The 22,453-nt window shown below is 34.0% G+C and overlaps 3 protein-coding genes across 3 annotated transcripts in view; 2 read left to right on the top strand and 1 right to left on the bottom strand.

Moving 5' to 3' along the window:
* Positions 1-21,219, bottom strand: part of LOC133204132 (xylan 1,4-beta-xylosidase-like) — a 478,456-nt gene extending 457,237 nt beyond the window's left edge. The window contains exon 1 of the mRNA XM_061339898.1: positions 21,208-21,219. The gene's annotated coding sequence lies outside the window, so the exon portion shown is untranslated. The remainder of the gene's footprint in view (positions 1-21,207) is intronic.
* LOC133204141 (uncharacterized) lies at positions 674-3,576 on the top strand. Its single transcript, XM_061339905.1, has 4 exons — positions 674-750; positions 2,522-2,692; positions 2,774-2,888; positions 3,214-3,576. Exons 2-4 carry the CDS (start codon positions 2,599-2,601, stop codon positions 3,419-3,421), a joined length of 417 nt encoding a protein of 138 aa, XP_061195889.1. The 5' UTR covers positions 674-750; positions 2,522-2,598; the 3' UTR covers positions 3,422-3,576.
* On the top strand, positions 17,625-19,751 carry LOC133204247 (uncharacterized). Its single transcript, XM_061339988.1, has 2 exons — positions 17,625-18,159; positions 19,579-19,751. Exons 1-2 carry the CDS (start codon positions 17,625-17,627, stop codon positions 19,749-19,751), a joined length of 708 nt encoding a protein of 235 aa, XP_061195972.1.
* Positions 21,220-22,453: the final 1,234 nt, after the last annotated feature.

Here is a 22,453-nt window from a genome sequence, read left to right as displayed (position 1 = left end):
CAGAAAAATAATTGCAATAATTGCAAAGTTGAAAATTATTGAAACTATATTTTCCTTTGTCTGCAACTGTGTCTGATTGCAATGGGTGCCTTATGAACCCTTGTTAAAGAATACAAATAGTGTTCGAAGAAAGAAGATACCTTGGGCTTAAAGAAATCTATGCGTCATCAACATATGACGTCAAAGATCTAGATTCACAGATAAATTTGATTATATTCCACTTAGCATATTTTTTCACCTTTTAATAAAACAAAAAGTAAAGGCATTTAAAAAAAAAAAAAAAAAAAAAGCGCGGAGTTCATTATATATAATGCAAAGTGATAGGGTACGGTACATTTTTATTTTTATTAGTGAAGAAAAGGGAAGATATAGGGGGCTGGTTTTTTCTCTCTTCTTCTGCGGTAGCATTACATTTTGTTTATAGCATAATGCTACTAAATAAAACAGGCAACATGGTTGCCATAAACATATCTTTGATCAGCAGTGAACAGCTGCTCATAGAAGAAAATAAGGTGAATACACATGACGGAATAAAAATCATGGTGTATGTATTTGACAATAATATCTGAGATGGAAAGATATAGTAGGATGGCCGAGCTGTTATCAGTTCTGCATGGTCACCTATGTCAATTTTCCTTTTTCTTCTGCACACAGAACGGACAGTCGGTCCAGAAGGAGAATTATGCTGTGACGGTGAAGTGAATGAAACGGGGGAAATATGCTTTGGAAATAAGATTTCTGATAAAAATCGTAAGTTATCCAATTTCTTTTGTAAATTGTTTAATGGAAATTCAGATCATTACATGTTCTATTTTGCAGATTGCGCAGATATTTTGCAAATTGTCTAAATTTATGTATCTTTTTATAATTCTAGATGAATGATTGATAGACAAAAGTTTTTTAGAGCAAAAAAAAAAAAAAAAAAATCCACTCATTTACATTACATGCAAGCATTGCTGTGTTTGTTTTACAAAACATACACATGTTTTTCTATACAGTGTTATAGCTGTTCTGGTAAAATTTGACCACATCAATAGTGACTTACTATCATCAGTAGTCGCTAGCATTTGTCCTGCATTACAAATCGAAATTATATCTCCCTACGTCTGTACATAACTTTAACTACGTTTGTTTTTTTTTTTACCATGCTTACGAATGCGGGTGGTGTCGCATTCGCCCCGATTACCTGTTCGCTCTGTGAGGTTTTGCGCCATTTCCCTGTTTGCCCTGAGTGGATTCGCCCCGATTGGTTTTCTTCAGTGTGCTTGATGTTTATTTAAGCAAAAGTCTTTTGATTGATAAGTGTTTAGATTAATATAATTATTGAGCACTTTAATTAAATTCAGTTTTGAGTTGCATATCAATACTAATAAAGAATTATTTTCAGTCTGATTTTCACGACAGATTTATGATACGAACATTTCTTTAAAAAGTCACGAACACGGGGAAAACAACTTAATTCATCTGTGTTAAAACATGTAAAATATAGGTTTAGTTTAAGCGTTTCAATTTTATTCCAACAATCTCAATCTTTTTTTCAAAGCTTGATCTAAGTAAATTTACTTCATTAAAAACTTAATCAAATAGGTGTGCCGAGTAGATCGCTTTAAATATATATAATAAAAACCTTTTCCATAGCACATACGCAAAAAACACAAACATAAACATTAAAGAATTGTCATAGCTAACTGCCAAAATACACACGTGGAAAAAATTGACGCCTTTTAATTTCAGGTAACAGACATAATAGGGGCGAAACCACTTGCCGCGAAACCACTCAGAGCGAACATGTAATCGGGGCGTATGAACCTGTTACCATGCTTAAGATGTAATAAATCATTCCTTAATTGTTTGAAAAAATTAGTCATCTACTTTTGTATAGTGCAGGAAAGCCTAGCTCTATATCTTACAAATGTGTACATTTTGTTAATTTAAACCTTTTACTATTGTGAAATAAAGTACTTTTACTATTCAATTCCTGATGTTATATTTCAATTCCCAAATGCATTTTTATTCAGTTTAAAAGGAAACATTTTTCGTATTCATTTATATTTTTTTTTCTAAAATCACTTACATTTGAATGCAGTTTGAGAGATAGAAATCCTCTGTATCTCAAAAAGAGTAAAGTTTCATCGTAAATCAAAGTGTCATAGTAAATTGTCAAAGTATCGTAGGAAATAAATGTATTAGAGAATCAAAATTTATTGGTATAGCAAAGTACAAGAGTATGTACTACAGTTTACTACAAATTACTTTAGTAAATTTCTGTCGACACAGTTTCTGTTTGTAAATTTATGTTTCAACCACTAATGAACTAGCGTTCACAATTGAAATTACTATTTCAATAGTAGTTAAAATGCATTTCAATTGTGGTTGCATCAAATATACCATATTTTAAAATATTCATGTATCTGATTGACTGACTGCAAATATATTCCATTGCTTTGAAAACGTTTAGCACATTTTTCAATGTATTATAATGAATAAACTGAATATTGTGAAATATCATTTTATATGACAGTAACGGTTTGGTGCGGGACCAGTCTTTCATCGGGACGTTTTGAGTGCTGCAATGGGACTTCGTTACATTACACGTCTATGTATAAATGCTTAAACAACACCATTGTTCCAGTTGAATACAGTATTTGTAAAGATGAATTTTATGACAGAAGAGGAAAAATTTGTTGTCAAGGTTCGTAAACAATATTATATTTCTTGTCGCTTGAGATATTGAAAGTCAGATACTTTCTTTTCTTAAACACTTTACTTTTAGGTGTTGTCAATTCTGTGAGGAAATTAGTAAAACCAAAATGTTGTGAGGATCGAGTCTACTCATCAGAAAACCAAAGTTGCCGTGGAGGACTTGTTAAAAGGAAAGAGAAGGAGAAGTACGCCTTATTAAATAGTTATGTCAAAATTCTATCATTAGTGGGAACGAATATTGAGAGTGATAACCAAAAATGCAAGAATATGAATATAAACTTAATACATCAATATACGTGTACCACAGGTGTGAATCAAATTTTCCTTTTACACTTTGTAAGTTTAAATGTGATGTCTAATATTTCATGTTGAAAAAAAACTTAATAAAACCTTCATTAAAAACCAAATTCATGTAATTCATGTAAATCAGCAGATTATTGTAGACAAGTTTTCTATGCCTCTTTTAAAATGAAATGAGTATTAATTATATTATTTGTGTTTTCTTTAAAGATGTGGCGTCCGATTTCAAATTGGAAAAGACTTACTGAAGATTATCCACAGTGCCCTTGATTTGCATTTTCCCGGCAACAAGAAAAGGATTAGGAACATCAAAGAAAAGAATGTTTTACCCCTAATTTTTGTTCATCTTTCTAAGGCAAATGTTTACTTTGAAAAACCTTCCAAAATTTCTCAGCCTGGTAATGACCGTTCACCCTAGAGTTATGAGAAGTGAGGAAAAAGAGAGGTAGAGAGAAAGAAACAAGGGAGAGAGCAAAAAATAAAGTAATGATAAATGATGTATGATTTGTATGACAGAATGAAAGAATTTCATGAAGAAAATTACGCAAAAATTTCCTCACAAATTTTTTGATATTTCACGGAGAATTTATTCTCTTTTTTGAAAGTACATGTACTCTTTTCAAATTGTAAATTCTGCTTTTTCGTTGTGTTGTTTGTTGCGATACAATTAAAAAATATGAGTGGATTTTTTTGGAAATGATGTGTTACACATATCTGTATTATCCGAGGTATATAATAGAGAGAAGATTCAAGACGGCTTCAAAAAGATGTAAAAAGGCGAAGTAAAAGGGCACATTAACGCAAATCATCTTCTCGTTCCTTAATTTACGCGAATCATCTTCTCATGGCTTAATAATCTTTTTACTTTGCTTACTACAACTTGAAAAGCATAATGACAAATTTTCATGTCGCAGGAGAGAAGATTACTTTTAAATGTGGTAAAAAATTTACCGTTCATGAGAATATGTCATGCAAATCTAAAAATTTAATATACTGTATGTCTTGTACTTCATGCGGGGAAAACTACATTGGACACACCGGCAACAAACTAGCTGACCGTGTAAGAGTCTATAAACAACAAATACGGGACCACTCTGTCAGGAATACGCTTTGCAGTGAACATTTTGATTTATGTGCGAATGGAAACTTTTTAATATTTCCATTTTATAAAGTTCTAGAAAATAATTAACAATTACGGAGAGCCAAGGAAGATTACTTTGTAAAATTATTTAAACCTAAACTAAATGTAAATTGAACATTATAGCATAAAAGTAGCAGTCTATTTCATCACAATGTACATGTGTTTAATGCTATACTTTTGGCACCCTAATGACATTTACCTGCGCAAATGTATATTGCTGCCTTTGTGAGTCACAATAACGACGTCATAACAACCAAGTTGTATTGTTTTTATAAACTTTGTTACACTCTGAAGAGCCTCAAGGCGAAAGCGCAAAGTGTGGATTTAATTGTAATTGATAACCTACCTATACTATCGAATTTTAATATATATATATATATATATATATATATATATATATATATATATATATATATATATATATATATATATATATATATATATATATATATATAAGCACAAAGAAATTCACTTTTATAAGGATACCCACTTCCGCCCCAGCCCGGGGCTCGCCAGACCGCTCGGCTATCTAGGCAAGTCAAAAAACTTGCTTTTGATGCCGATGGAATTCTCGCGGCGCTGCTCTACACTTCACGGTCATTGAAAATGGAAGTGAGATACAGTTATTTGGACATTAGTTATATATATATATATATATATATATATATATATATATATATATATATATATATATATATATATATATATATATATATATATATATATATATATATATATATATATAATGGCAGAAAGATATACATCACACTCATACTGGGTTTTTTTAATGACTCTGACAAGAATTCGATCAATATTGTAATATAACATTTGGTTCAAATTTGATTCAGTTTTTTTTCTGTTAGGTTAATGATACTTTAAGTACACATATTTTACGCCTATGAATATATTGTACGAAGTTGTTCTATACTTTGCAAGGCCGGTTTAATTCTAATTCTATCAGATAGCCGTTGTGGCGGTTTAAATGTTCTACCTAATTTAGAAAATTGAGAATGCACTGTTAAATAATAACTTAAACATTGGTACACTTCCTACTGGTGCTGTAAACAAGGATATGTATCCTACGACAACAGTAATGAGGTCATAATAGTCAAATATTTACATTTGTAATTGTTTTCTCTGTAACAACTCTTTGAAAGTTGGATGAGTTGATTTCTCGATAATTACGCCTGAATGTAAATTGGCCAAGTGAAAGGTCATGATCAGGAGTCTAATATGATCGTCAATCGTGAGGCTCTCTTTGTATCTGACGTCAGTGGGCGAGGACTATTGAAAGTAATATAGGGTGCCTCGTGTATTTCAAATCTATTAAGCAACATTTTTTTTATTTATATTTACAATTTAATTTCACATATAAATGTAAATTTAAGGAATCACTGCCTAGTTTATTTGGTATGCCCGGGACATCAACGAGAGTTTGGAAACGGGATAATTTATGCTTAACGGATTATGATTATGTTCAAAGCAATGTCTCGAAAAAGTATGTACTAGGTTTTCCATTACTTCACAAACAATTTAAAAACATTACTACGTCAGAACTGAAGAGAGATGAGTAAACGTATATAGCATACAGAATTCAACTGTATGCAACAATGGTGTTTAAAATTAGTTTGTCCATTGCAATTTGAGAACGCTACATGTACAATTTTAGCGCATTAACTATTGTCTATAATACCACACTCTATTTTTGTTTTAAATAATTCTAATTTTTAAACGATTGCGGATTAAATAATGCAACGTATTAAGGGGTTAATTCTTAACTCACCAAAATAATGAAATTGTATTTAATATTTGTATGTCCTTTTAAGTAAAGCATGACCTTCAATTCTTAACACTGGTTCGACTTATATTTCCCTTCTATCGTATTTCATAGAGAATTTGCATGAAGATTTATGCTTCAAAGAAGTATTCTTTATCAGCTGTTTAAAATAACGAAGTAGTTCTATTTTTTCCCAATATCATATGTTTTGAATTACGATGTCGATTTTTCATTAAGTGAAACTGTACGCTTTTTCTCGTTCATCTTTATGAAAAATGAAAAATTGAGTCAGTTATCTGAGCAAAGATTTTCAAACCAATTTTCAAAGGTCGATAATTACATGTTAAGATTTTGGGAATAATGATCAAGGTCGTGAACCATAAATCAGTCCTGCATTATCGGGGATTTTAATAATTCTTATACAAGTCGTTGTGCCACATTGACAAGTAATACAAAAACCTAATTTTTTGTGACTACCCGCCTTATTTGTGGACAAGTAGTTTTTTGATGATAGTATCATACATGTTATAAACGTATATATAAATAGTTGAGGTCTATTATGATTGATTGATTGTATGTTGTTTTACGTCCCGTTCGAGAATTTTTCAATCATAGAGAGACGTCACCATATAACGGTGAAGGGCTTCAAATTTGAACCTTTACTCGGCACTCAGGGCCATTGAGGAGTGAGGGATCTTTATTGTGCAAACGCCTGCCGTGACACGGGGCCTCTGTTTTTAAGGTCTCATCCGAAGGACACGCAACTTTCACTTCAAAGAACCGAGCGCATGGCGAAGAAATAGTTGCTACCAAATTTTTTATCTACTTAGGTCAGTCGCGGCCGAGATTCGGACTCACAACCTCCCGAACAAGGAGCGAGCGCTCTACCTACTGAGCTACCGTGAACGGTAGGTCTATCATGAAATGTGAATATAAATTGCAATCATGATTAAAGTCCATTGAAACAATACAATTTTGGCAAAGAACCAAATCGGCCCTCCAAATCATTATAGGTGGAATCAAGGGTCATGAAGGAGTAAGAATCCACTGTCAGCCTATCTCATCTGCTGTTTGCTCTTTGTCATGGTTGGGTAAACAGAAAAAAATGTAGACAGTTTAGTGTGAAAATAATGGCATAACAATTCGTATGAAAGACGTTAGTCAGCAGTCGACTTAACGATAAATTGAAATTGTAAACAAATTAATTGTATCGACCGTAAAAATGTTGACATTAAACGAGATTATGAATATCCTTGTATCGTTAACTTATCTTTAAGTAGCCTGCCTGCCTGCCTGTCCTGATTTTTTTTGTATATATGTTGCATAAGCTTCCTAGTCCTGGTCCACTATTTGTTGTTTTTATGTGCATATATTTTGTATAATTTTTAGTTTTCATGCATGTGTATAAAATGGGTCATGATTGTAATAAGCACTATATGTATTATTAATATAAGTATTAATTTTACATGTTTATGAATGAATCCTGTATTGTATAAATTTGTATATAAGTTTTCGTCATTTAATGACAACTGAATTTATTCATTTTTATACCAGTGTTGTTTTCACCTGCCTTAATAAAAACAAGCTCAGTCATCTTGGAAAAATCCACTGGAACTAAAGAACATATATATTATTGCAATTCATTCAATCATCAATAAACTGACTACATGTATTTCTTTTCTTGAAATTTTTTTTTGTTAAATAACATAACATGCCTTTAAGTGCATGTTTACTTATTTACAAATGAGGATAAAATGCTGTTTTAATTGAAATGCCCAGTCAAATATATAATGAAAAGTCAATTTGTCAGGAGTGCATTGCTGAAGTTTTTTCCTACTAGATTCAGGATACGCTGTAAGTGCACTTGTTATTCGCCTCTACTTATACTATACAGAGCGTTGTTTTGTACTTTGCAAGGCCAGTGTGATCCAGTTCTTAAAGATAATCCTGATTGCAGTTTAAATGTCTAACCTTGTTTAAGAACTGGGGTTACTAATTCCAATACACATGTTATATTAACAAAAAATATTGGCATTATTTTATGTGTACGAGGCTATATTTCATAATGAGGTTTTGTCTTAAATTTGATCATTTTAAATGGAATTTGCATCTATGACGAATTCGTTCGGACTTTTAGCGCCGACATTCTGTGATGACTAATTTCCCAAAGCACAGCCATGGAACGGAATTCAGATTCCCCAGTTCCTCCACAATTAAACACTCGAAATACTCGTTACTACGTTTCATTTGAAGATAAATGAGTAAAGCATACAACACTAAATTTAGTCTACAGCATTCAATGTTTGTCAAAGTTGGAAAAAATGAACTCATCTGAACTGAAAATAATGCAGCCTTTGCTAAATAGGAATTTTATCCCTCTTGTTCTCGACAAAAATGAAATAACACATATCAAAATCCTGCAGAAGAATTTGTAAATGAAACTGTATAATGAAATTTAAGAATAGCAGAAAGGGAAATTTTATTTTTCCTTCCATATGTAAATAATAAATCTTTGATTCAAGGGAAAACTTTGGCAAAGAAGACGGCTGCATCAGTAAGGTTATGGTCTGCAAAGAGAGCTTTCGTATCGAATCAACTGGGAAATGTACATGTTAAATCCTTATGCAGGTGATAATAATACATGTACATTGCTTCATAAGTAATGAAGGAAAAAAGGAAGCTTGCATTTATTTTGAATAAACTTTTAAAATGTTTTAATTGTACATGTATACAGGGTTGCAATGTAAATATGGCTCTTATTTTACACAGTAAAAATTGCAAATGAAACAATAAGCTGTCAAAAATTCTTAATATTTACAAGCTACTGGAGTATTTAGACACTAGACCGTCAGTAGTAGGGCTTATGAAAATCTTTTATTTTATCATCATTCTAAACATTAAATTACAAAATAAGTTGTTGTAAACAATCTCCCCTGATCACTAAAATATTGCTGTCAGAAATGTTATTCTCCAGCATCTAAGTGTTTTCCATCAGACCACCACCAACAGAAATTTATATCCCTTTTTGGACATTTAAATTTAGTCAGAATGCTTAATTTTTACCCCGAACCCCCTCCAGAGCTTTGCTAAAGACCAACAGTGGACATAAATCATCTGTCTTTATCTTTATTTTCTTAAACGTTAGACATGTCCAAATTACAACTTTGTAGTTTCGACTGAAGACATCAATTGAGGTTTAGAATGAATTGTTAGTCAGTGCAGTATTTGGAATTTTTGCACATGCACGTTCAGCACAATAAGAGATTAAATGAACTTCCTACGCTTGTGATAAAACAGTACTATCCGCATTCCATCGAATAACATTGATGGTATTTCAATTAATGAAACAATTCGTCGACTATGAACGACTTACTTATCAATACATACCAGTAGAAAGAAAATTCTATTATCTTTTTTTCAAATTTTGCACCATTTTTTTTTATCCATTGTTGAGAATAAAAAGAAATGTGTTCATAATATTGTATTACACTCAAACTTATATATTAATTTCTTGCAAAAACTATGTTATGCTTAGGATGATCTTTCTTATTGGAATTGCTATTTATTTAATAATATTGTATATTATAGTATATTCCCATATACTATTATTTTCACTTTGAGACAATGATGTCCTAATTTCTAGTTAAGATAATGAATAGCGTGGCCATTATTGTAACTGTAACATTCATATGTCTTGACAAACCTGAGCAAAAATTGTGAACATTAAATTTTAAATGCATAATAAAGTAGCGTACAATTGAAGACTGGTATTAGGTGAATCCCAATGTATGTGGGCAAATATTTATAATTATGATCCTCAAAACACGATTCACATATAAAACTAATAGGACAAAAGCTTAATCTCACCTGCAAATATTTCGGAATTTCCTTGGAGATGACAATATGATGATAAATTCAGGAACTATCCATACATTGCTAGATATTTATTTCATTTCTCTTTGGCAACCTTGACTATCCCCAGAAAAAAAAAACAACTTGTTTGCAAGTTTCTTTCTCGTGAATGTATAAAAAGTAAACACCTAACCTTTAGAAGGTGAAGTTGAAAAGGAGTAGGTTACTTGAATATTTCTAGCTTATATCATATCATCTTTTATTTTTTTCCCACCTTCTCAATTTCAATTCTTTCTTCACTCGAAAACATGATTGCTACTATATGAGATACAATAAAATGTATATATACACATGAACACAAATAACAGGTAAGGTAAATAAAGATAGAAAGAATCAACACATACAGCTAGTTACATAAGGGATCAGCAGGCGAAGACAGCAATAAAAGTTTCTTTATATTACGAATCAGAATTGTTTTATATTGCCTATTTCATCATTTCTGCCCAGGTGCGCGTAAAAATTTTACCTGGTAGTTTATTTGACTATTCGTCGTGGAGCTTTCTGTTTGTTAATTTCGTGAAGTGTTAATTTTTTTCATAAATTTTTCTTGAAGATATGACCGTGTTTGAGATTTTATGAAGCGTATGTTGATTTTCACTACATATTTGTGGTAGTTGCTCATCATAGAAACATTATATATACCATTCTAATAATGACGCATTGATATAAAGGTTTATATGATTATACATGTAAAGTGATATCAATAAAAGAGTCACCTGTATATCTGATGTTTTCTTCAGAAAATAGAAGCTGTGTCAAAAAATTACTTGTCGGTACATGGATATGTTGTCTCTATAATAAGCGACTATCTTTCCTGCACAGGTTTTTGTCCCCCGCTTTCACTGAAAGTGGGGGATATTAATTTGGGTCTGTCCGTCCGTCCGTCCGTCTAGCTGTATTTCTGTCTGTCTGTAGCACTTTCGTTTCCGAGCGATATCTCTAGAACCCTTTTAGCTTTCGCAATGAAATTTTGCATAGCAACTTCCTATGGTCTAAAGAAGAACCTATTTATTTTGAGGTCAAAAGGTCAAATGTCAAGGTAATAAATTCATAAATTCTCTCTGTTTTAACACTTTCGTTTCCGCGCGATATCTTGCGATTTCTTTGAGGTTTTGCAATGAAATTTCACATAACAACTCCCTGTGGCCTAAGAAAGACCCTTATTGATTTTGAGGTCAAAAGGTCAAAGTTCAAGGGCGTAAATTCATAAATTCCGTCTGTGTGTAACACTTTCGTTTCCGGGCGACATCTCAAGAAACTTCTGAGCTTTTGCATTGAAATTTTATACAATAACTCCCTATGGCCTCTCTCGCCCCTCCCAAAGTGTCACGCCCCGTTTTTTTAAATTTATTGTTTTAAATGTCGCTTGGCACTATTTTTAGCACAGGGGCATGGGGAGAGTTATTACGTATAAAACAGGTTGTCGGCAGACTTTATATTCTAATTAAATCTATTAGAACTCATTAGTATTTGCTAAATTAGACAACATGTATTGTGTAAAATTTTGACAATATCGAACGTGAACATAAATATTATATGTGACCTAATGTTTGCATTTAATTTACCGTATAATGAAGTGCCTCCGTGGTCTAGGGGTACGATGCTTGCTTAGCAAGCGAGACACCCGGATTTAAACCACGGACGATCCTTTTTTAGCTCACATTAGCCGAAGGCTCAAGTGAGCTTTTCTGAACACATTTTGTCCGTCCTCCGTCTGTTTGTCTAGCTGTCCGTCCGTGTGTAAACTTTTTCACATTTTTGACTTTTTCTCCAGAACCACTGGGCCAATTTCAACCAAACTTGCCACAAAGCATCATTGTTTAAAGGGGATTCAAATTTGTTCGAATGAAGGGCCACACCCTCTTTCAAGGGGAGATAATTAAGAATTAGTGAAAATTTAGTGGTATCTTTTAAAAGTCTTCTTCTCAAGAACCACTAGGCTGTAAAAGTTGAAACAGATGTGAAACCTTCATTACATAGTGTAGATTCAAGTTTGTGGGGCCACAATGTGGGATCAAAATTTTACATAGGAATATATAGGAAAAATCTTGAAAAATCTTCCCCTCAAGAACAACAAAGCCACAATTAGTCATATTGATATGGAATCATCCTCAGGTAGTGTAGATTCAAGTTTGTTCAAATCATGACCCACGGGGGTAGGATGGGGCCACAAATGGGGGATCAAAGTTTTACATAGAAATATATAGGAAAAAACTTGAAATTGCTTTTCTCAAAAACAACAAAGCCACAATTAGTCATGTTGATATTGATTCATCCTCAGGTAATGTAGATTCAAGTTTGTACAAACCATGACCCCCGGGGGTAGGGTGGGGCCACAATGGGGGATCAAAGTTTTACATAGGAATATATTAAAAAAAAATCTTGAAAAATCTTTTTGTCAAGAACAACAAAGCCACAATTAGTCATATTGATATGGAATCATCCTCAGGTAGTGCAGATTCAAGTTTGTTCAAATCATGATCCCCGGGGATAGGGTGGGGCCACAATGGGGGATCAAAGTTTTACATAGGAGTATATAGGAACAATCTTAAAAACCTTATTCTCAAGAACAACAAAGCCACAATTAGTCATATTGACATTGAATCATCTTCAGGAAGTGTAGATTCAAGTTTGTACAAATCAGGACCCCCGGGGGGTAGGGTGCGGCCACAATGGGGGATCAAAGTTTTACATAGGAACATATAGGAAAAATCTTTTTAAGGAGGAGAAGGACCTTGAGCTGAAAAAATACTTGTCATTCAATTTGTTTCATATTTTGTATATTTCTAATTGAGTATGTCCCACATATCGTAAAGCAGTTATATCATTAGGTTTCTTACCTTATTTTGGAGATATTGATTGACAAACACTATGCCCTACAGTATCTAAGTGGAGTTTTAATTCTCCATGTTTCCGGGCTCATTGCTCTGTCCATAATGGGATTTTTTTAAGCATACACAAAAAATATCAAAGTGGATATGTATCTTTTAAAATATTTCAGAGTATAACTAGGATTTAAAATTCGAAAAAGGGAGTTTTGTCTATCACACTAGTACTGCATCTGGATAGGGAAAATTACAATTTTTTAAGACAACTTAAACAATAAAAAACGTAATTTACAAAAAATTCTATCATTCAATATTTTTAATTCACGTTGAAATGCAAATCCTTCGAATTATTGATTAACTATAAAAATTTCGAATGGTGAAGCTGACCTGAATATTGCACAGGACATCGTTAAAGAGGACATAAGCATGACAAAAACGTGTCATGTTACATTTCTCGAGTACGGGAAAAACCAACTATGACGTCACATGTAAGCTAAATAAGCGAAATAAGATATACCTACATAAGATTTCCGTCATCAGCCATGCAAACATAATTTTTGTGTTCCCCGGTTCTCAAAATATTTCATCATATACTTATTATGACCTGTTTTTACATATTAATACCGCCCCTGTGTTCACCGAGTATGATCGTGCTGTACTTACAGATCGTGTATGACGTCACCGACTTGTTGGACGCGCAGTTTAGGGAAAGAGAGGAGTGGATCAACCTTTGTCATAATTTGTTGATGTTTACAAGAATGTTAAAACTTTCTAATTTTTTTTATATAAGATGGTAATTAAAGTTAGAAAAATTGTCAAATAATTATACAAGAACTGATGCTTTACACATTTTACACTTATATAAACGGAGACTATTACGTAGTTAAACAGAGTCATGTGACCATGTGTCCTTCATCCCCTTAAAAATATTTTCAAGAACAGGAACGCAGCTAGGTTAAGGACTCCCATATATACGTCAGTCTGTGCAGAGGTTCGGGAGGGCTATTTTGAACAAACAATACAAATGAATCTTGATGAATAAATACTGTATGTTCTTTTTAAAACACACTAAATACTTTTGTTTCTCATAAATGTTATAAAGATATACATGGATGTGCAACTTATCTTGCCATAATACCACTTAGCGTATGCAGAATGAAAGCCAGCTTGATCTCGCTGTACTTACTGAGATGACGTCATTTATTAGTTTGACACGCAGTTTCTCTGTATTTGAGGCGGGAATCAAGCTTTAATCGTAGCTTGTAAAAATAAAAATAAATACGAAACATGCGTAGACAGACAAAAAGAGAGACATATTCTGTAATATATTAATCCAAATTTTATTGTCAAACTAAATTGATAATGTGTAGACTTTAGATATAGCCGTTGGGAGCACATTTGTACAGTAACGTGCTAGAATGAGGGGTCCAGCCCCTCGAAAATGTCAAAAGTTCAACAATATCTGCTTCACTATAAATTCTGAATTTTTAAACACATGTAGCTATTATTCCTACTATTCTGAAAAGTGCTGGGAGCTGGTTGTACACTGTTTATTTATTCCGTAATCTAACATTATTCCAATGCGTATTGCATTTTTGTTTGGAGGTTATAGAAAGACGGCTAAATTTTAAACAATTCTCGAGCATGAGAAAGCAGCTCCCAACACTTTTCGGGTTAAGGAATTTGTCTCAAAGAAAACAAAATAAATTTTATAGCGGAAAGATGCCCGTATATCGTTGAACTTTTACGATCTTTGTAGTAGTACATATATGGTCCAATTCTAAACCTGTCACGTGACAAACGGCTGATGTAAGCGATGTCACTTTGGCCGAACTCAGCATAGACCCGATATATACAAATGCAATCACCACAATTCACATTTATCAAAACTACTGCTGTTTAAAAAATATTAAAATTGTATTCATTTTCCCTAAATATATAAAGGCGTATATTTCATGGGCGTCCTTAACCTAGCTGTGAAAGCCATGATTACTCATATTGATATGGAAGCATCCCCAAGTATTGTAGATTCAAGTTTGTTCAAGGCATCCTCCAGCAGTAGTGTGGGGCCATAATGTGGGATCAAAGTTTTACAAAAGAACACATATAGGAAATATCTTTAAAAATCTTCTTCTGAAGAACAACAAAGCCATGATTAATCATGATTAGCATCCTCAGGTAGTATAGATTCAAGTTTGTTCAAATCATAACCCCCCCCCCCCCCAATTATGGTGGCAAACATTTTTAAAATTCCGTTTTCAAAAACAGCAAAGCCATAATTAGTTATATGACTATAGAAGCATCCTAAGAAAGTTTAGATTCAATTTCATTCAAAACATGGCACCTGGAGGTATGCCTAGAACAGGCGATCAAAGCTTTACGTATGAATTATCTGCTGACGAAGAACAGCAGGGCCATATTGACTTAGGTGAGCGTTGTGGCCCATGGGCCTCTATTTTTTTTTATTTACTAAATGATACTATTCAACATGTGAAATAAAAAAGGTTATGACGTCTGGCGTGAACAAACTCATAAAATCATTATTACAGTGTGATAAATATTCTATATATTAAAAAGATTCTTCTACACACATATTAAAGAATAAGCAATCAAATCTTTATATCCATATTGGCATTTTTTATTTGCTTCAATATACATATATACATTAAATAATTCTACAAATACAGGGATCGAGTGAACCCCCCCCCCTGCCCTCAACTCTGCATGCTCTTCTTTTTTCCCTAAGCGGGGGACACAAATTCTCTGAAGTAGCTTGTTTAAACATAGTTTAATAGTAAAGGAAGAAAGGAAGCACTAAAAAATAAGCAAATATATAAACAAATCTTTAAGGGTTTTTCTAAAAGAATTACCAAACAAATGTATGCTGGAAATATAACCCACTGGTTTTCCATGCCTATATAAAATACGAAAAAACGTTGAATATGTGTCAAGTAAATGCTTAAATCTTTAACTTATGTTTACCATACCAGTTGTAGCAGCACAGATACATTTAAATATATGCAACAATTTGGCTCTGTTACTTTGAGAAAACAAATTAATATATATCTTGTAGCTTAAACATTATTTGGAAAAAAAATATATAAAATATGTGCAATTTCAATGCATTATGCATGAATGATTTCTTATTTTTTTTTTTTTTAAGCTGGGCACTCACCTAACATTAATTCTTACTTAAATGCCATTTATTTTAGAAATCTGACGCATGGTACCTAAGAGAGATTTATTTATTCAAAGGCCAAGGAATTTGATCAGGATAAATGTTGTTAACATCATTATGATCCACTGTATGGAAAGTGTGTCTTTCCTTTGTTTGTATGTGTCCTTTGTTAAAAGATATTGTCACAATTTTGAACTCAATACTTGTGTTAAATACAAACTACAAGCTCCATGTAGTAAATTTAAATTCGCACTACAAACCCAACATTGTGACATTAAGTTGTCAATATCATATTACTTCATGCCTCTATTTTTTTTTCATTCTGAATGCTTCCATCTGCCTAAAAACGAGGATTATTTTTCCAGAATAAAACTAAGATTGAAAAAGTGCATAAATTACGAACTCTTTTGGGCACTTGTTAGAAGCAAAACATTGGAAACGTGGATTGGAATATATTTTGAAATATATTTTGGTTGTAAACGATGCATATATTAAATTTATAAATTACTAAGAATTTGGAGACTTTCTATTGTGTTAAAATTGCTTTTTTCTTGCCATTACCCTTATAAATCTTTGCAATTTTCTATCACTTTATAAGACATTATTGAGAAACTTTATGTGCTTATACTTATTCATTTTATTTACATAAACGCACAATTTGTTATGTTCATGATTTAAAAAAAATTAAAAGTTTCTTGTACCATCTGTCCTTAGTATGGGACATCGGAATGCACAATTGTCTGTTTAATCTACTTATTAACTTCCTTAATCATGTTTAATAGTTGCGATTATTGAAATACAACTTTGCAAATTCTTTGATGCCTACATAACTTCAACATTAATTTTAAAATACAAGTAATAAATGAATTATTAATGATTTTGTTCATTAATCCACAAAAATGTAACTGTTCATAAGCTTGAGTTTATATTCAATTTTTATATAAGATAAACTTGCTTTTTTTCTTTCTCTAGGACATTTACCTTTTTTAACAGATCATTGTTATGTGCGATTTACAAGTATGATGCTTAAACCTGATTGCATTTTATTATAATGAATGATTTATATTATGGCATCTATCTCGCCTGTATGCGAATAAGATGCTTTTATCTTGGAAGCGCAATTTTTTTGGCGCAGTTATCTCTCCTTGTTTGAGCACGAGTTATCTAACTTTCAATTACATAAAGAAAGCGCTCGTGCTGCAAACTCTCTCTTTGCCGGTTACATGCTAGTTGCAAGGTTGGTGTTAATAATTTTTTTTAAAAAACAATGTGGCTAAGTGTAGATTTTTAAAGTAGATTGTTGCTAAAAAGTCTTGATTGTTATTAATGTTTATTACGAATTTGTACTGTTTTACTGTTTATTTATCTATTCGATGACAAAGGTTTGAGATCAGGTCAAATGCATTTCAGTTGTTTCTAATTCGCATCACCATGTGCTAGCCGCCATCTTTGTCGCAAGTGGAAAAAAAATCGAATAATATAAGCTAATAAAAAATAATTTTATAACTTTATCTTTTGCGAATCTTCGACTTATCTATTTTCATCTTCAATTTTCTGTAAAGGAAATGATAAATATTAGCTAAAAAAAATTTAAAAAAAAAAAAAAAAAAAAAAAAAAAACAAGCTAGCTAGGCCTAGATCTACTATTTTGTTGTAAATTGTAAAATTTTACTTTATGGCACCGAATTTAGCACCATTGACTACATGTTTCCTATTCATTTTAATATTTTGTATAATTAGATAAATTCTTTTAAATTAATGGTTTATTTTAACTTTTAACTTGATATGCCACGCACTAAGCGAGCTACGAAAGGCAGGCCACGTCAGCGGTTTGACCCATCTCAAACAACAGCAATGGAGAATCGGGGTCGTGCAAGGAGGCGGATGGATCGAACTCAAGTAACCCCATCCCCGAACATTCAACCCCATCCAGAAGCTACGCCAGGTCTATGTCATCATCCCATGCAGGTTCAGCAGACCCAACATGACACCCAACCACTGCCGGCTGCCACGACACAACAGCAAGTCAGCCAGCAGACATTAATGCAGCATTTCAACCAACAAGTCCAACCTGCTCTAATACCTGCACAGCCACTGCAGAATGTTCTCCAGCAAACCCAACCACAGCAGACTTTCATGACACAACAGCAAGGTACGCCAGGACCATCTCATCAGCCCATGCAGCCTCAGCAGACTCAACAACAGACCCAACTGCTGCAGACTCCCACGACACAGCAAGTCAGCCAGGTGCAAGAACAGCCCCAGGCCCAAACAAGCCAGAATCAGGAAGCTGTGCCAGTGCACTGTGTCCATAATTTGGGTATGCACATTAATCAATCTTTGAAACAAAAAATAATTGAGGGTCAGTTTGTAGAATTACAATAATCTCTGCTTCCACCAAAACCTGGGGGTAATGATAAAAAAATAACCCTAAGTGCCACAGGGGAAATCATAACAAAGGAAAATGTGTCCAAAATATATTCAATTGAAAAATGGACGGATGTCATGCTCATGTTTGCATCCGTTTACGTATCTGCCCATCCAGATAAAGCAGTAGATATGCTAAAGTATATCCATACAGTTCATTTGGGGGCTTCAAGGGGGGCTACAGGGTGGTATCAATATGACACGCAGTATCGTCTGCGGAAATCTATAGATCCCTCTAGTTCTTGGGCATTAGTTGATTCAGAGCTGTGGTTGTTATACATGAATCCTAGTTATCAGCTGGGTCTTCCCCAGACTCAAAACACACAAATAAACAAATGTTGCTTTGATTTCAATTTTAAGGGGTCCTGCAGTCGAAATCCATGTCAGTACATGCACAAGTGTACACGTTGTGCCGGCATGCACCCAGTCATACAATGCAATTATCAAAGAGCCCAGGCAAATACCAGTAGCTCATCGAACCCCACCTACTCCTTTCGAACCCAGCCCATGCAACCTCAATCACAATATAGAAATGCATATGCAAGACAACGAACTCAACCAAACTCCTACCAAAGACCCCAATCCCAGATCCAAAATTACAGGGGAAATAGCCAAAAATATTTGGGTCCTAGGAAGAACACCAATTAAAATTCCTATATTAAAGAGTTACCTTGATCATTATCCAAACAAAACCATAGCAAACAAGTTGTCAAGTGGTTTTTCTCAGGGGTTCAGACTTTATTACTCAGGTCCTAGGTTACATATAGAAAACAACAATTAATTATTTAATTTCAGCCTATGAACACAAAGCAGAAATTAAAGAAATAATAACAAAGAAGTTGAATTAGGCAGGGTAGGGGGGCCCTACAAAGAACTACCCTTATGTAATCTCCGAGTATCTCCAGTAGGAGTGGTACCAAAGGGGGAGAATGCTGGGTGGCGATTGATTACGCACCTATCATATCCTACAGACAACAGTGTAAATCATTATATAGACCCTAGTGAGTCCACAGTTCATTATACATCCTTTGATACGGTCATAAAAATGTTGGCCAAGGTTGGTGAAGGTGCCTTTATTGCAAAAGTAGATATTAAATCAGCATTCAGGTTACTACCTATTTTCCCTGGGGATTTTGACCTTTTAGGATTCAAAGTTGATGGTTTATATTATATCGATAAATGCCTTCCAATGGGCTGCTCTCTCTCTCATGCAAAGTTTTTGAAGAATTTGCAACATTCTTGCACTGGATTACAGAAAAAAAGAGTGGTCTTGATACCTTAGATCATTATTTATATGATTTCATATTTGCAGTGGAGGATAGGGAGTCCTGTCTTAAATTAATGCAAACATTTCAAGGAGTTTGTAATGAACTGGGGGTCCCCTTGGCTGATGACAAAACGGTTTATCCCACTCACTGTCTTGTATTTTTAGGTTTAGAAATTGACACAGTGCAAATGTTAATCAGAATACCCCATGAAAAATGAATCGAATTGGAGTCTATGCTGCATGAACATTTAAGCAAAAAACATATAGTTCTGCGTCAGTTACAGTCATTGTTAGGAAAGCTAAACTTTTTTTACAAAAGCTATTTCTGCTGGTAGAGCATTTGTTAGGAGATTGTATAATTCAACCCATGGCGTATCTAAGCCTCACCATCATATTAAGTTGAACAATGAAATGAAGCAAGACATGCTTATGTGGTTAAGCTTCCTCGAGCAATTTAATGGTCAAGTTTATTTCCAAGAAAGTGATTGGTCTTCAAATTTGGTTTTAGATCTGTATACAGATAGTGCTGGTTCTGCACATATGGGTTGTGAAGCATACTTTCAAGGCCAATGGTGCTATTTACCTTGGCCACATGAATGGGTTAATTCAGATATCTTGCATGACATGACTACACTAGAGCTTATACCAATGGTTTTGGCCATAAGTTTATGGGGTAGTCAACTCGCGAATAAAAAAGTACTATTTCATATTGATAATGAGGCATTGGTTGCGGTTTTGAATAAACAGTCCTCAAAATCCAATAGAGTTATGAAATTAATTCGTCCATTAGTGTTAGACTGCATGTTAAACAATATTTTTTTCCGTGCTGTTCAATTCCGTACAAATGATAACATTATTGCCGATTCAATTTCCCGTCAGAAGTGGCACCGTTTTTGGAAGGCTGCACCACATGCACAGACATCACCGCAACCTGTACCAATCAAATTCCAGAACCTCATATCCAGCATGAAATAAACAAGTTGTTAGGGGCAGCATTATCTGAAAACACTAGCAAGGCTTATCAAAACGGTTTAAGAGCTTACTTCAGCTGCTGCATGCAACAAGGATTAAATACTCCTTGGCCACCCTCCTGTGATTCGATTGTTAGATTTGTTGCACATTTGTCACTTAAGAGCCTGGCCTTTTCTACAGTTCGTTCGTACTTAGCGTCCATTTCTTATAATTGCAAACTTCAAGGTCAAAAAGATCCAACAGAAGAGTTCATAGTAAAAAAGTTGTTACAGGGCTTGAAACGCATTGCTCACAGCATTGACAGTAGGTTGCCCATTACAAAGTCCATATAAGAGCAGATTCTTAAAATTCTACCCAGTGTATGTACAAATTCATATGAGGTGTCATTGTTTTCAGCTGCATTTTATGGCATCCTTAGAGCAGGAGAACTTGCAGTCTCTGGCAAATCCTCAGACAGAGTTGTTGCCTATACAGACATTCATATTGATAACACTAACACTACATTATACCTCAAAATAAAATTTTCAAAGACCGATCAGTATGGAAGGGGTACAATTTTGCAGATACATGGCACAGGGGATTTAACTTGCCCCTGCACTAATCTTCAAAGGTTTTTGGAAATTAGACCTACGCAGGGGGGGGGGGGGGGGTCCGTTATTTTGTCATTTTTTCCGGAGCTCCTCTCTCTAAGTACCAGTTTACTTCGATTTTATACAAAGCAATATCGGCCTTAAACCTGGAGTCTTGGGGCTACAAATCCCACTCTTTTCGTATTGGAGCAAGTACGGAATTGGCTTTAAAGGGGTTTTCATCTCAAGTTATTCAATCCTCAGGAAGATGGAAATCAGATTGCTATAAATTTACATACGTATTCCAAGATTTTAATTAACCCAGAATTATTGTTTCAGATTCTGAAGTCGTATGGTTGTTTGGGTCATCAATTATTAAAAAGGGCTTTTGCAGAAGCTAAGATTAGGCCTGATAGGTGTGACTTAAATTTGCAAAGATTAAATATTTCAATTTGGTGGAAAGGTTACAGTTGTATAGAATTTAAGAATGCTTTAGCTAAATTGCGGTTGCTGAAAAAAGTGGGTCCTACCCCAAATGTTATCCTTGTGCACTGTGGCGGAAATGATATTGGGAAAACATCAGTGAGAAAATTAAGAATGTTAGGCATAAAATTCTTGGATTTTATTAGGGAGGAATTTCCTCTTGTGCACTTAATATGGTCTCATATTCTTCCCCGCGTTATTTGTCAGATAGTCGGGCCATGGAGAATACCAGAAAGAGGTTTAATGCATTTTTCTCTAACAAAGTTTGTCAAGTTGGGGGTTCTGTAATCCACTACCCTGACATCAAAAATCATGCCCATTTTTTTGAAAGGGACGGGGTACATTTATCCAAGTTAGGAAATGAAATTTTTCTCAATACAATTCAGGGGGGTATAGAAGCGATCATTAGGCTTGGATGCAAGTTTTACCCATCACGTTAATGACTGATATCGGGAGAGAAAGGGTCACGGCTGCTCTAGGCCGCTCAGGACCCCCACTAGTAAAGTGGCGGCGCCCCCATTCGTAGATGCCTTGTTAATGCATATACGACTGGGGTCTTGTGACGAACTGAGCGGCATGCATCACTTTAACTGTAATATTTGTTCATTATTGGACCGCTGCACCACACAGGGTCAAAGTTGAATACCATGTAAATATTGTGACAATGTAAACAAAACTGTTTATTTTCTTCTTTGACTTCTGCACCTCCCAGAGTCATGGATGTGTGAATTTTATTGTTGCATTGCAAGTTTTTATTATTTGACCTTGACCTCTGCATCTCCCAGGGTCAAGGTCACCTGATATGTTGTATGTTGATTTGTACTGAAATGCTGTTGTACTGAAATGTTGTTGTTGAGCTTGTGTTGATGGGCCTACCCGTTGCTTTGGAGGCCCGA

This window comes from Saccostrea echinata, unplaced genomic scaffold, assembly GCF_033153115.1.
Source record: "Saccostrea echinata isolate AGI-Se365-2 ecotype Australia unplaced genomic scaffold, CSIRO_AGI_Sech_v1 ptg000052l, whole genome shotgun sequence".
In the NCBI taxonomy this organism is placed as follows: domain Eukaryota; kingdom Metazoa; phylum Mollusca; class Bivalvia; order Ostreida; family Ostreidae; genus Saccostrea; species Saccostrea echinata.
Note: the sequence above shows the minus strand (reverse complement) of the source record. Positions and strands in the feature narration are given on the sequence as shown.